General features: G+C 28.0%; 1 protein-coding gene across 1 annotated transcript; it reads right to left on the bottom strand.

Moving 5' to 3' along the window:
* Positions 1–4963: 4963 nt before the first annotated feature.
* LOC121213689 (uncharacterized) lies at positions 4964–6053 on the bottom strand. Its single transcript, XM_041086616.1, has one exon. The coding sequence runs from the start codon at positions 5989–5991 to the stop codon at positions 4984–4986; it is 1008 nt and encodes a 335-aa protein (XP_040942550.1). The 5' UTR covers positions 5992–6053; the 3' UTR covers positions 4964–4983.
* Between the last annotated feature and the right edge of the window lie 12311 nt (positions 6054–18364).

Below are 18364 nucleotides of genomic sequence, written 5' to 3' on the forward strand. Positions count from 1 at the left end.
CTTCAACATAAATTTAGCTCTTAATGTTTACATTTTTTTATCAAATTGATAGCTTAAATTGACCGTTGACTTTTTAGATATAGTCAACTTTGATCATCAACTTTTAAAAAAATTGGATCAAATTGTTGGGTTTTTTTAACGAAATATTGACTAAAACATTAAGTTTTTAAACACGGTAGTTTGCAATTTGCATGACAACCAAGGGCGTAGACAGTGGCCTTGGTCCCCAGCCAAATGGTATACTTGCTATTTTAAGCCCTCTAAAATGTAAAACATTAAATTTAAGCATTTTAAGCATTTAATTTTATAATTTTATATAATTTTATCATACGGGATGCCGCATAAAAATTATTAAAAAAATATAATGTTTTAGTTAGCATTTTCATTTAAAAAACTATCGGGACTCTTTTAGAAATTTTAATGATTAAATTTAGATTTTTAAAAAAAGAATAATGACAAAAAAATATAATATAAACATCAAAGGCAAAAATTATCATTATTCCTCTTTATAATAAAATATGTTATAAAATAAGGATCGTAAAAGCTAGAATTTGAACTTAAACTCATAAATCCCTAACCCTTAAATTAAATGATAATACATGTTTAAACACATGTCTTCGTAGGTATTACAATAACAATCAGGGGCAAAGTCAGAAATTAAGAGGGACTGAATAGGTATTTTTACCAAAACCTTCTACAAATTTGGACCACTTTTTTTTATGATTTCTTTTATTGTAATTGATTACATCAGGTTGTAATACAAAGCACTATTTGATCAAAATTATAATCACTAGGCCTGCATGCTACATTGATTAATTAAACACCCTTTTTCATACTTTCAACTATATTGTATATCAAACATATCTGTCCAAATTTAAATGATGCTAAATGATCACAAATTATTCCACAAAATATCTAATTTCACCACTTCCCAAGATTACATTCTAAAATCTACATTATTTGAATTTTTTTTATTGTTTTTAAAATGTATATTTCGATATATACGTATTTAAACACGAGTATAAAAGTTGCAAGTATTATGAAAATCTCTGATCTAAGATGCTCAGTCCATCAAAAATTGGGTAAATCAGTCTACGTGCATTAAATCAAAAAGCAATTTTGGTCCTTTCTGTTAAATCTTTCATTCGTTTGTAGTGTTAAAAACTGGTCTGGTTAATTGAACGACCAGACAGTGACACGTGGCATGCCACTTATACCTTATGCTAATGTATAATGACTTGTTTTTAACAGTAGAAAAATGAATGAAATTTTTAACAGAAGCAGTAATTTACTATTTGATGTAGTGTGTAGAGACTAATTTACTCATAATTTGAATAAAAAAGAAAAAAAAAACTCAACTCCTAATATAAGAATCTCCACGAATACTTTATACCGAATATAAGGGCGTATAATTTTTAAATATATTAAAAACTTTTAATAATTAAATAAATTAATACTAAAAATATATTTTATACGTCCTTCCAAATGTAAACACACATTTGACCATCATTAGGGCACATGTAAAAAATAAAATTAATGTCCTACTTTAGCATTATTTATTTTATTATAATTATATATTTTATTGGTTAAACTTTCATTTTCTTTGAAACCTTAAAAAGTACTATACGACAGCGATAAGTTAGATTGGTTCAATTTTTTAAGGCAGTTTTTTTATAAAAAAAAACATCAACTTAAGGTGAATTTTAAAATCTGAAGAGTATAGAGACTAAATTTAATAAAATATAAGTATAGGGGTAAAATTCCTAATTTTCAAAAAGTATAAAAATTTGTAACATATTTAACCTTATGTTTGATATGATATGTATTTAAACATAAATATGAGATCATATACATTTTATAAATATGTTCTGATCATATCTACTCTTTTTGACACAAAAATGTCTAGAACTACCCATAGCTCTTCCCAAGTCTTAAATAAGAGAACAATGCGCTTCAGCGCATTCGAATCTACGTCCTCTTACATTGATAATAATACACATACCACTCAGACTAAAATTAGATCCACGTAAAATTTTTAAACATATTAAAAACTTTTGAAAAATTAAATAAATTCATACCAAAACACATATTTTATATGTCCTTCCAAATGTAAGATACATTTGAACATCATTAAAGCACAATATACAATTTTTTTAATGGCCTACTTTTAGCAATCTTTATTTTTATTATAATTATATATATATTAGTTAAACTTTCATTCTCTTTGAAAATTCAAAAGTTAAAAGTAGAAGACTACAGCAACAAGTTAGATTGGTTCAATTTTTTAAGGCAAAAATCATGGAAATTGGATATATATATATATATACATACTTTTTAGTGTTGTTTTTTGGTTGAGGTATACGGTAAGTCCCTGTATTATAATAATTATATCAAATTAGTTCCTCTATTATTAAGTTTTTTGGTTGAGGTATACGGGAAGTCCCTGTATTATAAGGATTATATCACTTAGTCCTTATATTATTAAAAAAATCAAATAAGTCCGAATCATAACATAGTTAACATTTACTGTATAAAAAATGTCTTAAAAATTATTATTTTTTCATTTACAATTATTAAATACAAAAGATTTAATTTACAAAATCATAAAAACTTTAAAATATTTTAACTTTGTTAAACGATAAATGATATTTTTTATACAGTAAATGTTAACTCTATTCCAATTTGACCTTATTTGATTCTTTTTAATAGTACTGGGATTAAATTTATCCATTTAATAATATATGAACCAATTTGATCAAGTCTCTATAATAAAGGGACCTCTCAAATACATTCATCATTGTTTTTGAGGTATTGTACATTTTTATAAATTTTAAATAATTGTTTTTTTATTTTTGTCACATGTTAAAATGTGAGGCTACTATGTGCCACCATGCTACTGGTCGTGAGTGTCACGTCATCGTATTTGAACAGTATTAGTAGAGTTGTCCACGGGCCAGGCTGGTCCGAATTCGGGTTGAGCCCTAACAAAATTCTACTCCCGATTGATAGGCTTCAAGCCCACTTTCAGAAGGGCCACCCGACTCGACCTATAGACAAGTCTAAGTATTAGTCATATACCTAAAAGAAATACTAAGTTGGTTTACGATTTTTAAGTTTGGTTACCAGTTAGAATAAAAAAATTTTAAATACAAATTAGTAAATATAAGTTACTAAGTTCAGATACCTTATTATATATTAACCGAAATACGTAGAATTAGACCTAAACCTAAATACTCGAAATCCCATTTTGCGAACACCAGAAAAGACCCAATAGCTTTTGAGGCTATTAGATCCTTAATTAATGTGTATAACAATTAGTTTACACTAATTAAGCGCCATTATTAACATCATTACTCTAAAAAAAACACATGATTATGGTACATAGATTAAGCTTTATCCACTCCAATGTATGGTCCTAACGTTTACTTTATTTCTCTCTTTTTCTTTTTGCTAAGCCATGCCATGCTGTAATATTATTCTCCAACATTTCAACTTTCTTAACTTCTTAGCTTTAAATTCATTAAATTAATGTTTTTTATAATAAAAAAAATTAAGATAAAAAGTTATCAAACAACCATTTTTCCGGTGGATTGATTAAAATATGAAATAAAAAGCTTTAAAACTCAACTTATTTTGGTTAAAATACTATAAAGGCCCTTGTACTGAGTATTGGATTGCATTTTGTTCATTCTATTAAAACAAAGGTTAAAAATCCATCCATTTCAACTGTTAAAAACTGATATTTGTACGTCAACATGAGGCACGACATCCTATGTATCATTGTCTGGTTATTACGTCATCAACACCACTTTTCAATAGAAATGACCAATTTGCTCATTAATCTAACATATAGTGAATTTTTGAGTAAATGGGATAAAATACAATCTAACTCCTAATACAGAAGTCTCCATCATATTTTTATGACTTTTTTTTTATATGCATAGAAAAAGTTTAGTCGATACGAGAGCCTGATAATGGGCTTGGTCCTTAAAATGGGAAAAAATTATAAAATTATAAAATGTTATAATAATAAATTTATTTTTTTGACTCCTCAATAATTTATAATTCTATTTCTCCCCCTTAAATTTTTTTCTAGCATCCCTCGTGGTTGGTATCATATCAATAGATGTCGTATCAATCGGTACGTATCGATTTCATTATAAAACAAAATATTACCTTAGTTTCATTATCCATCTCTATCAACATATACCAATACATATTTTTATATATTATTAAAAATTTTGAAACTAAAATTATAAATCAAAACAAATTATTACTATTTTAAATATAAAAATTTTAAAAATTCAAATACAATGGAAGAATGGATTGGGCTCTTATCCCCTAAATACATCTAGAATTTATATATAAAAAAATATTTAAAAATATCGATAAAATTAAAATATTACCCCGATGTATGCCAATTCTATAGATATAAATTTATACAAGAATTGAAAGGAATAATAAAAGGCAATCAAAATGATTGAAATTTATATTCTCACAAATCTCGAAATAATTAACTTTTATGTATTATAAAAATGGGTAAATTACACTAGTAGTCAATTAACTATAAGTAAATTTTCTTTTTAATCACTGAAATGTTATAAAATCTCTTCTTCTTCTTTTTATCACTCAACTATTTAATTTTTTTTGTCACTAATTATTAATTATCAACGAAAAATTAACTTAAAAACTTTTAAAATTAAATAGTCTGAATCACAAAAAATTAAGATTAGTTTCCCAAACAAGCCCAACCAAAGGGTAAATTGAAGTTATTTTCTCTGGACTTTTTATTTTTTTTCCATATATGTATTTTTCAAATATATAAATAATTTTAAAAATTAAATAATTTATGTCTTTGAAAAATATTACCACATCAACATTCCTCTCGAACATGAATAATTTCATAAATAAACAAAAAAAAATTGAAAAAAATATCTCGACAACTCGAATAAAAAAATTAAAAAAAAAAAAGAAATTTTTTATTTATCCACGTGTCAAAGACCCAACACCTCTAGAAATCTCATGCATACTACCAGGGTTGAAACCCAAGCATCCAAGGAGACCTTGTTTGTAAGGCAAAAATGTTTTCCGCCTCATCTCCTCCGCGACGGCCCGATTCACCGTATAATGCAGCTCGTGTGCCGATACCGGAGGAGTTCTCCGCTTCGAACTCGCCGTCGTCGACGATGGCGCGTGTTTAACATCTTCCACTTCTTTCTTACCCAAAACAGAGTATTTCCTCAAAGGTTCTTTGATGTTCGTTGCTCTGCCTTCAGATGCACTCCTAAACAGCAATAAGTCCCTCAGTTTCCATTTTTTATTGCCTCTTTGAAACGAAATGGCTGAAAAGATCGATGAAACGTAGGATTTGGGGGTTTTTGTTGATGAAAAATTGATGGGGTTTTCGAAATTTGAGGGACATTCATCTTGTTCATCCAAAATGATGTTGGTGACTCTAAATGGGGATAAAGATCGGCTTTTTTTGTGAATTAGATTGTAATTATAGCTTGAAGATGATGTTGTTGACGATGAAAATGAAAATCCAGATTTCCTTTCTCTTCCTCGTTGTTCTTGTTTCGCTTGCGGTGGTTCGTGGTGGTTCTCCGCCGTTGGTTCGAACAAATGCGGTGGTTTAAGCGGCTTTATCTTACCACCGGCGAATAACTCGTCGGCTGATAATGAAGTTCTTTCCAACTGGCCGCTGAAATTAAACTCGAAATCTCCACACCCATTGTTGCATTCATCGTCGTCGTTTCTTTGCTTCGGCTCCCACCCGAAAGGGACCGCCGGTGAAGAACCGACGACGTGAGAAAGGCCGTTGAGTTCACCGTACAACGACGAATCATGAGAAGGACTGGTTGGAGCGGTGGAGAATAAGAGGTTCCCGCCGAAGCGTTGCGGGCTTGAGGGAGCGGTGATGTACGGCGATGAACATGAGCTGTCGAAGTTGAACTCCGTCGTAGGGAGCGGCGCCACCACTTCGACCTCCATTTGTGGCAGTGGGAATCAAAGGTAGAAAGATATAGAAATGGGAAGGTGGGCGGAGAGGGGAAAAAAATTGGTGAAGTCTCACGAGGGCGACCCATTTATAAATAATGACTTAGAGTAGTATAGGAGTGAAAATTGAACCTTCGAAAAGTAGGTAAAAATTGAAAATTTGAAAATGGATTGTAGTTAGAGTGTTTGGACTATTTTTAAAAGGGATAATTTTAAAATTATACCCTAATTTTGATTTAATATTTAATTTGATACATGAATTTCGATTTGGTGCAATTACACATTTAGAGTTTTAATTGTGGTTTAAATGTATAAATAAAAAATTAATTTTAATTTAACCGTACATATTTAAAAGAATAAATACATTAGTTTATTTTTATATTAGATATATATAATTATTTGTATTGCAATATGAATACTTAAATATGTATTATATCGATAATTGTGTCAGTAATTTACGAAAATTAAATTAAATTAATATTTTATTACGAGATATTATCTTTTAGGAATATCTAAATATATTGTATATCTTTTAGGGATATATTATATATCATTCCCATCCCTGCGTGACTATTGCCGTATAAATTAGGAGTGTTTAAACTTTAGTTAAAATAGAATTAACCAATTGAACCGATCTAAGGGTTGGGAAGGATTATGACTAGCTCTAGGCATTGTATAAAAAAAAACCTAAATAATTTTATATAAATATATTTGAAAATAACTATGTAAGAGTTGTTGTTTATTTTATATTTATTTGAAAACTAATTTTTAGAATTTTTTATAAAGAAATTAAAAATTTATTAAATTATGTCCAAAAGATATTAAATAAAGTTCATTTTGTTAAAATAAGTCCATAAATTCATAACACAAAAGTAGTATAGACGAATAGAGAATCGAACTAAACTGAATGATCACGAATGATTTAGAAACTTCGTAAAAACCAAATCAGACCAAATCAAACTCATCTCTAGTTCGAGTTCGGTTAAGAATTTATACAAAAATTTCATTATAATAAAAAAAAATAGTTAATAATCTGAACCCATCCATTCAAACCATAATTGATTTGAACCTAAATAGAACCAAATCGAAAATACGAGCCTCAAATCTAAAAGACTCAAATACAAAATAACTTGAACTCGAATCAATTTAAACTCGAAAAGAATTGAATTTAAATTATTTTAGTTATTAAGTTTCATAAGTAATAATCATTGAATTCCAACACTTGTTGAAATTTGGTTGGTTTTCCTTTTCACTTCTACCATTCATGTTTTCACCTGATTGGGATATATATATATATACCCTTAACTTTTTTTTAATTTGTTGATTGAATGAAAAGAAAGGTAAGTTATTGAGTAGTCCTCACTTTGACTACTAAGGTTTTCATCAACCATTTATTTATTTTATTTTATTCGATAAATATATTGGGATCCAAATAAATTTTAAATCGAGTCAAATAAGATACATAAATTTTCAAACTTAATACTACTTCACTCTTAAAAAAGAGAGCAATTTTTTATTAAAATCGAGAAAATTAACCCAATTAATTTAATCAATTTTGGTTTTTTTTTTTATCAAGGACTACAATAGATCTAGAACGAATTCTTAGATGGATTTTTATTTTTATTTTTTATGTCTAATATAACATATTATTGGTTAGATCGAGAACCTACTAAGATGTTGGTCCGAAATAAAAGGTTGAGCTTGTTGATTCGCGAATTGGTGCGAACCAATTGAATTGGGTTAAATTTTTTTTATTTTTATAATTTTTAATCAAATTAATTGGATCAATGGACCAATAATTTGACTATCTCGACCACTAAACCGATTTTAAAAATCTTATATAACAGATTATCTAGTATAGTCATACTTTTTTTTTAAATCTAAATAAGTGAAAAGAGATTATAAAATATTGAAAAGGAAAAACATGGAAAAGGCGATGTGCAAGCCTGGGCATAAGCATCAAAAGCATGATTTGGTTGGAATAGGGTGTTCATTAGGTTGGACAAAATGAGTACCCCAAAAAATTAATTTATTTATCCTCCCATCCCCCAAATCTTTAATTCATCCAAAGATTAGGTTTCATGTAGAGTTGTTTATGAATTGAGTTGGATCACGACTCGATTTAAAAAAGTACGATTGGACTCGAATCAAGAACGATTCTAATAACTCATTTCAGGAAATGATATAGTTTCATGTTAAGTACCCTCAAACCGACAAAGCAAGTATGTACCAAGGGCGACCAAAGATTTTGGCCTCTCTTAATATTTCTATATATTTTTTTTGTTAATTTGGTCCGTTCTTTTAAACTCAATTTGGTTCTAACATTTTAAAAATAATCAAATTCGACCCCTTTAAAAAGAGTCGATTTGCTACTTTTTAATGGAAATACAAACTAAAACGCTAAAATTTTAAATATAACATGCATTGCAATCCGCATGTACTTCATGCTATTTTTTATTGTTATTTTTAATATTTTATAATTCTCAAATTATTTATTGACGTGATATATAATATAAATAGTGTCATGTTAACATTAAGTACACACATAAACTATATTGTGGATTACCACACAAACATTGTTAAAAAATAATGTTTTAGTAAGCATTTTTCTAAAAAAAAAACGAGTTTATCTCTTTTTTGAAAGGTTAAAAGCCAAATTTAGTTAAAACAAAGAAGAATAAGGACCAAATTCACAAAAATAAAACTTAAAAAGCTAAATTTATTATTATGCAAAAATAATAATTCAATTTAAATCCTTTTAACCTCAGGAAAATTCATTTTTTATACTTTCTAAAAAATTAATAATTTAATTTAAGAAGTTTTAACACGAGACTTTTACCTTTCCACCCCAAAATTTTTAAATTTCATCATTTCTATATACAAAATTCCCAACTTCATCTTTGTGATAAAGGGGTTTTCAATTCCTTCGAGAGAAGTTTACGAATATAGTTCATCCAAAATCGATAAACTTTTCAATATTTTTATCCCGAATACCTAACAAATAAACAAGTTCACAGAACGGAAGATTATTCACCCAAAACATTATTTCTAATCAATTGCCATTTTAGACCAACATGAACTTCATTTTCAACAAAATTTAGTACTGACAAATCCCAAATTCTACTAAATTTCCAGCATCTTTGTAATCCAAGGACACAAGTAACATATCAAAGATGTCTGAAAATCTCTGCAGACTGTTCTTCTTCTTCTTTCTTACAGACATTAATATCATTGTCCCAATGTCCACCATTGCAAAACATTAAAGACCTGGTTTGTCCTTCTACCGACAAATAAGGTTTTCTTTCTTGGCCCCAATGTGAGATTTTGCATTAAATTTGACATAGACAAGAAATTGGGATGTGTGTTTTTTTGGTATACAATTTTCAACCCAAATCTTAAATGATTTTTGCTTATTAATTTAATTTTTTTCGGTTAATATATTCTATAGGTCCTTGTATTCTTCATAAATTTTAAATTTTGTTTTTGTATTTTTATTTATAGGAATTTAGTCTCTCTACTTTTCAAATTTTAAAATTCAAGTCCAATAGTTAACACTATTAAATTTTCTTTGTTAAATTTCTTAGTGTGACATTTTGAAATAAAGCAAAATGCTAGCTTAGAAGTAATGTAACTAAAAAAATAACGTTGTAATGAACTTGAATTTAACAAAATAATTTTAATAGTGTTAACAATTAGACTTGAATTTTGGAATCCAAAAAATAGAGAGACTAAATTCCTAAAAGCAAAAGTATAGGGGCTAAATTTCAAATTTATAAAGAGTATAGGAACTTGTGACATATTTTAACCTTTTTGGTACTACCCTTTCGATTCAAATGAGTAAATATGTTTCAAGTTCCCGTACTTTTTTTATTGGTTGGTATTTTTTTTATAAGTTCGGACAAATTTGATAGTTTAACTATAGCTTTTGACAAAAGAAAATTTTAAGTACCAAATTGAGAAATACGATATATTTTAAGGGCCAGTTTTCTAATAAGCCCTAATTGTAATGTAAGGTGATGCTGAGGATATCTAATGTTGGTAGATTTGTTGAAGCTTTTAATTAGAAAGCTGCTCCGCCTTCTACGGTGACAAAACCGCCACTTTGCCGGCTACTGCCACCGGTCATAAAGCTGTTATTTACGACGACTAGACATAGAGTTGGTTGGGTAGCTACCCATTTTGAAACTTAAGGTAGAATACATGTAATAATACAAAGTTTTCATATTATATCATACTTGTACAGTGTATTCGTATCCATGTTTATAAAGTTGTAAATGAACTGAGCTTAACGAATGAACCATTGTTTATGTTTGTTTATTTATTTTTAAACTTATTCATATTCAGTTCATTTTCGTTAAAAATTTTAAAATTGTGTTCGTGTTTGTTTATTTAAATTTATGTATACTTGTTTATTGTTTATTTACGTTGAACGAACGTGTTCTTAAACATTAAACGAACATGCTCATAAACAATATTTACGAATAATAATAAATAAACAATAAATAAATATATTTTTTTAGATGTAAAAATAAAAGTAAAAAACTTAATAATTATATTATAAATAAAAACAAGCACGCAAACAATAATTATGTTATTAATTATATAATAATTGAACAATAAATGAGTCGTAAACAAGTTTTAAATGATTTATTAAATGAAATTTAAACAAATATAAATGAATCGAATAAGTTTTACTTTTATTTTTTTTTGTTTTATAAATGAGCCTCGATTTTTTGTTCATGTTCGTTTATTTAGTTTTATAAACGAATAAAAACTGAACACTCTGATCATTTACAACCCTACATGTACATGCGTTTAGTAATATCATTACACATACCTGTTTATTCCGACTCTAGCCCAGCATAACCTAATTTGAACATAAAAAGTTAAGAAAAAAAAAACCTTCAACTTGTCAAATTTAAACTTGAATTGACTCGAATATAAGCTAACTCAAACTCGGAATTGAAGAAAACAAGTCAAAGTCGAAATGATTTGAACCTAAAATAATACGAACAAATAACTCAAAACAAATCGGACTCATAATGACTTATCTCTAACTACTTGAACCTTAAATTCAAAATAATGCGTTCGAAATTATCTAAACCTGAAATATAACCAAAACCAATATGAGACATTTCAATTTTTATTTTTAACCTTTTTATATTATAATTTTATTTATATAAATTATTCATGATTCACAATGGATTTTTGGTAGAAATAATTTTAGCTGGTGGAACCGCCAATAATAAATTGGGGGAGTTACGCTAAATACATAGTTTGCTCAAGCGAGACTGAAAAGTAAGATTTCATCACATTCAGAGATATCAAAATAAGATTACTGATCATATGGCCAAAATAGCTTCTAGTGGATTGAATAATGTACAATTGTTTTGAAAGCTGTCAGATTCGGTAAAGGCTATACTGATAGCTGAACGTAATACTATTTCTTTACGCGGATACTACTTTAAGAATTTAATTACAAAAAAATACAAAAATATTAAAAATTCGAATTATTGAATTTAGTATCATTGATTAGACGCACACCAACCATGAATTCTTTGATTGTTCAAAGGCTACACCAATTTAAAAAGGACTTTAAATTTCTCAAGGTTAATGCTTTATCAAGTCACTTTTAAATGAGACAATTTAGAACATAGGAAACTTGTTGTCTCTTTTTTTAGCAAGTGGTAATATTTATCTTTTACTTGGGGAAAGGGTCTTTAATTATCGGTCAAATAATCAATTTGGTCCTTTATTATATTTAAATTTAGGATTCAGTCTCTATACTTCAAATTGGCATAATCTGGTTATCTACTTTTGTAATTTCAATTAGTTAGTTAAAATAGTTATCTATTCCAGTTAAATATAAATATAAAATTTATTTTTTTTAAATCACTTATTCAGAAACAAAAATATAAATTCATGTCAACATAATGAGTTGGATACGGTGTTTTTAAGAAGAAAAAAATCCACATCATCGTTTTAGTCGAAATTTTTATTTTTATTTGGTCACATTTACATTGTATGGAACGAACAAAATGATAAGTAATTCAGACATACTAAACATGTAGAACAAGAGCTCGGGGGTGAAGCTAGAAAATTTTTAGGGGGCCGAAATTAAATTGTATAATTTTACCATTTTAATAGCCTGTATCTTTATAACTTTAAAGGATTAAATCAAAATTTTATATTTTAATATGTCAAAATGCAAATTTACCATTACTGATCTAAAATTTTATAAACTATATATTAGAGTTTAAATAGAAAATTTTCCTTATAAATAGTGATTTGGGCCAAAAGGATGGGTTTCTTGAAGCCCAATGGTAAACTTTATACAAGACCATCAATCAATTTAACGATATGGCCCTGGCTTTCTATTTCATGGCAGTAAAAAGAAATAGGTTAATATATTATTTGATACCCGGTTTAGTTTTAATGCTCGATTTAGTAATTATTATTTTTATTTGGTACTTAAATTTGACTTTAATGTTTAAATTCAACTCAGCTCTCGAACAGTCAAGAACCAATCTTTTAATTAATAGAATTTTTAAACTCCACAAACAAACAGGGTTAAGGGGTTACAAGTATCTTATAGAAATATTAATAAAATATTTTAAAAATAGATATTTAAAAAAAGACATGTCAAATCTTTATGGCTGCTTGTGTAATAAAAAGGTATAATACCAGTGTACTAAATATTCACCTATAATAAAATATTTTAAAAAAGAGATACATAACCATTTATTAAAGTACCAATATATTAAATTATATATATATATTTGTTTTCATATGCAAGAGGGTAAGGATGTAGGAATGTACATGTATATCTGCTAACATTATCTCAATCTGAAAGTGTCATCAAATTTACCTTATCTCCACAGTTTTCACCTTACACCATTGAAGGGATAATGAGGTCTAGTCTTACAAAATCATTAAGATGGAATAGCAGAAAGATGAGGTTGTTTGAATAAGATTGAATCGAATACTTAGAATGATTTTAGAGAAGGGTTTTGAATCGAATATTTTGATTGATTCTAGAGAAGGGTTTTGAATCGGTTGATTTTGGAATTGGTATAAATCGATTAAACTGGGCAAAAAATTGGTTGAACTGAATGGTTAAATAATACTTTTAATATTTTTTATCAATTTTAATGATTTATTTAATCAATCTAGTTGAACCAGTTGAACTAAGGAATTGATGGTTTGACCGATTTTATCACTTATCTGAATCTTAAAACCTTGATTAAAGCCGAAACAAATATTGGATGGAAATTTGTTCTAACAATAATATACACAAAGGAACCGATGCATTGAGTATAAATATGTACAAGAAACATCGAGAACTAAGGAATGTGATCGGAAGTAAGAGAACTTGCAAAATGTGCAGCACAAATAAACATTCTTACGTTGGCCACGTAAAATAAAATTTTATTGAGGAGATTTTGATTGTTTTGAAAGAAGATTTCAAAGTGTTGCAGTCAAGGCTTGACATTAGAGGTGTTTATGGGCTGGGCCGGGCTGGGACCAAAATTTTTTGACCCGTGTCTTAGGCCCGACCCAAAATATGGGCCTAAAATTTTGTCCAGGCCCGGCTCGGGAAAAATTCTTAAGCCCGAGTCTGGCCCATTTTTTAATAAACACCAAATTTTTTTAAAAAAATAAAAAAGTATTTTAAAAATAAAAATATATAAATTTATTATATTCGGGCCGGACCAAAAAAGTGGTGCCCGAGGCTCGGTCTATTTTCTAAACAGGCCTCGTTTTTTTGCCCAAACCCATATTTCGGGCCTATATTTTAACCCGAACCTTCCTATATTTCTGGCGGGCCGCTGGGCCGGGATACACCTTCAACAAATTTGGTATTTGGTTTGATGTGTCTGTTTTCGATTTTATCACTAAATTTTGTCCCCCACTTTCACTGAAAGCCTCAGAGGTTCACAGAGTGAGAGTACCTTTATTCACTAATATATCGTACTCATCTTACACACTCTCTCTCCATAAAATCTCTTTGCGATTTTCAACCGAAGCAAAAGACAAAACTCGAAATTAAAATGAAACGTAAACACCTTAAATTTAATCCCAAAACTATTGAAAAAAAATCCATCAATTTTCATCAAATAACACTTTTCAAACTTCTCCTCAAACAGTCAAAATCCCCACAACAAATTCTAATTTATTTATAAATACATGCCAAACTGATGAAGCAAAGGCCAATGTGTTCAAATGGGTCTGCCATAAATACTTTAGTAATGGTGATAATATACCCACCGGCCTACACTTTTCCATCTTAAAATTTGATATTTTTCAACTTCTTATATTTTATTTATAGTTTTTTTTTTGTGTTTCATAAATATTTATAATTTAGAGTTTAAACGGTCATTGTTATTTTTTTATGTATACATTATACCTGAGTATGAATTAAGTCGGGTTTTGACAAAATTTTAAGCTCATTTGATAAGTTCTGACCTAAAAAATAGGTTTAAAATTTTACTCAAGCTTGGCTCGCTCGTATTAAAATTTTTTATATAATTTTTTCGTAAAAATATAATACACTGAAAACATTAAAATAAATGTTTCCCAACAAATTGAAAATAAAAATAATATGCTTAAATAACAGTAAGATAAATGCAACTTAACAAGTAAATACCACTAAAATAGTAGCAAAATTAACAATAAAATAAGAGTTATACAATATCTAAACAATAATAATAAAATAATAACAACATAATAGTGAAATGATAGTAAAACAATGAGAAAACAACAAGAAAACAACAATTTTTTTTTATAAATTCATGTTGGATTGGGCCCTAGCCCAAAAAAATAGCCTTGTCCGATGCCGGACCCATTTTCTAAACGGGTCCTATTTTTTGTTAAAGCTCATTTTTCGAGCTTATAATTTTTTTCAAATCCTCTCACTTTTCGGATGGACCTAACTTAACCCATAGACAGGTCTAATGTACATCATATATGTATATTAAAATGGTAATTAACAAATAATAAATTTAATATTGAAGTAAAATTATTGAAAGAATATAATAATAATAATGAAATTAATTTCAAAACAATATTTATTAGAAGTCAGATATCTCCTTTTTTTTTTGGCAACAAAACACAATAATTTAATTTCACATTTGACACGGCACCACCGACTGGCTGTTTCCATTTATATGCCCATTCCCATTAATAATCATCATATCTATGCCCCTTTGTCTAGGTTTTTAGGTGTCTTGTTATCTCATTCATTTATATTTATTAATTTGTTTTTTAATATATATATTTAATATTTCTATTTGGTACGTATTTTTAAATATGCTATAAATTTCTATATTTTTTGAAGATTTAAAATTTAGTTCTTATATGTCGATTGAGTTATAGCTCGATTGGTATGAGCATTGTTGCCAATGCAGGAGGATGTGGGTTTAAGTGTGCTGAAATGCATTATCCTCTTAATTATGGGTTGAGAAGGGCTATGGGTAGCTCTAGACATTGTGTCGAAAAGAGCAAATATAATCAGAACTTATGATGAAATTATTCACACACAAAAAAGAATTTAGTCCCTTATGCTTTTATTTATAGAAATTTAGTCATTTTACTTTTCAATTTTAAAATTTAGGTCCAACCATAAACATTTTCTTTCTTTCTAAATTCAGGTTGATTACGGTGTGAGTATTTTTTCTATTTCAAAAAGTCATATCAACAAATTAAAAAAAATATTAGTGTTAACCGTTTAACTTGAAATTTAAAATTTTAAAAATAGAAACCGAATTCTTGGGATTCTAAATTTTTGAAAGTATAGAGACTTATTACATATAGCAATCTCTTTGGGTTCTCTTGATCCTTTGGCTTATTAGCCGCTTTCGTGATGATTTTTTTCTAATAGATGAGTTCCACCAGGTGTTATTGGCGAAAGTATTATACAAATAAAATTCGAAAGTGGCAGCGGCGTTACTGTTTTACTACTTGTAGTTTCTAGTGTTTTTTCTTAGTTGTATCGTTTAATTTTGTTTTCAGGAAGTTTCCAATGAGGTTGAATCAACCTAACATCTATGATAGCCTTGGGAATTAATTTTGTGCATCACCGATGCTAAAGAAATTTTTAGAATCTTTTCCGCTGTTAATCAAAGTTCATTGTTAGTGCAGTCAGCTAGGATGTTATTATTAGGGTGAGTTTGGATAGGCGGTGCGTTTACCTGCGGTTAGTGTAAAAATAGCGGTGGCGGTGAAATTAGATATTGTAGCGATACTGTAGCGTGAGAGAAAAAGTAAGCTAAACACACCGCACTAAAACTTACAATTGTTAGAAAATGGAAATGGGCAATTTTGAATGTTATTTCCGAATTGATTTCTTTGATTTGATGTCTTTTCCTATTTCTACATCACTTTTGTTGTTTAATGTGTTGCGTTGTCATTCTAATTAATTATTTTAGGACAATGTCATATTTAAACGAAAATATTGACTAAAACGTTAAATTTTTAAACATGGTAACTCATATGTCATTTCACATGTATTTTATGATAATCTTCGTGAATTTTAATTTTTTATAATTATTAGATTATGACATGACATATAAAACAAACAGTACCATGTTAGCATGAAGTATACGTGAGTTGTCACACCAACATCATTACAAATTAATGTTTTAGTTAGTATTTTTATTTAAAAAAACGTCATGATTTTTTTTGAAAAATTAATGGTGAAATTTAGCTAAAAAACCAAAATTATAAAAGATGTAAATGTTGAGGGTTAGATTTGATATATACTTTTATTTTTTTTTATAAAAAAATAAGGATAAATTTTAACTCTAGTGGTATAATTTATTTATTTATTTTGGATAAGCTATGGCCTAATTTATTTATTACCTTATTAATACAATAATTATTTTTATACATTTATTAAATAATTTAATCGTACAAGATGGGATATTCACGAGTTTGAATAGGTCGTTAGATCAGCTGTACATTTTATAATTTAAAATTTAACGTAATCTATTCAAGTAATTTTATAAATATTTAAAAATATTATACTATTATAATAAATTTTAATATTTTTATTAATGGCAAATAAATTATTTATTAATAAAAAATATCGTAATTTCAATTCGAAATTAAAAATTTAATTTAAATGAATTTAGGATTAAAAATAAATGTTATTGAACTTTTGACAAAGTTGACAAAGAGCGAGTTTCACATTAGGTAAATCATACACGAAATCTCTTCAGATTTATTTTGTTTTTTAATTACGAAATATTTTAACTAGAGGCCGGCTCGTATCACATATCAAATCAATTGATATTGTTATAGGTTATATTAGATCTGTTTAAAGACTGAGCATCTTAAATTTTTTTGGTCGAAAGTGAGTTTATCGATAATTTTTTTAGAAATTTTTAAAAAATTAGTTTGAATTGCTATTTATTAGCTAAAAAGATGGGGTTTTACATGTGATATCGGCAAAGCGATGAACATGAACTCCATTATGCTTAAGATTGCTCGTGCCCCTCAATGGGTACAGTGGAAACGACCATCTACAGGGATTTACATTTTAAATATTGATGGAGCAGTTAAATTGAGTTTAGGTTTGGCTTTGGTTGGTGGGTTATTGCTAGATGAGAACATGGGTGAAGTCAGAAAATTCTTTTTGGGGTCAAAAATAAATTATATATTTTTACGATAGTAAAAATATAAATTTACCATTTTAAGAGCCTATATCTTTATATTTTTAAATGATTAAATCATTTTTTTTCATTTTGGGGATAAAGTATAATTTTACTATTACTAATTTAAAATTTTATAAATTATAAAAGAACATGTATAGAAAATTTTCTATTTTAGGGGGTCGGAGCCCCTACCAACCCCCGGATGCGCGCCGGATCGGAATGCTAATTGGGTTGGGGATTTTATGTTGAAAATTGGCGTGACGGATAACATCTGAGCGGAGCTTTGGGAGGTTGGAGCGGGAATATGCATTGCAAGGACGCTGAGTATATCACGTTTGATTGTTGAACATTATGCATTACTAGTGGTTAAGTTTTTAAAAAGACCTCATGAGGCTTGTCATCTAGTGGATATGCTAATTAAAGATTGTTTAGATTTAATTGAGTCGAATTCGAGTACCATAATACTCAATTCAAGTAACACAAGCGTGATTTAGTTTTTATTTCAATATTTAAAAAGTTATATTTTTACTCTCGTAAATAAAATTTAATTACGAATGAGATTAATCGAGCTCAAAAACAAAAATTAATAAATAAACTTAGACGAACTTAACTCAAAATTCGACACTGGATACTCGATTTAAACTCAAATATAGAAATTAAAGTTTAAATCAGTGTGGAATTTAACCCAAGCTTACCATTATTCAAATTCTACT

The sequence above is a fragment of the Gossypium hirsutum genome, chromosome D01 (genome assembly GCF_007990345.1).
Source record: "Gossypium hirsutum isolate 1008001.06 chromosome D01, Gossypium_hirsutum_v2.1, whole genome shotgun sequence".
NCBI classification, from domain to species: Eukaryota; Viridiplantae; Streptophyta; class Magnoliopsida; order Malvales; family Malvaceae; genus Gossypium; species Gossypium hirsutum.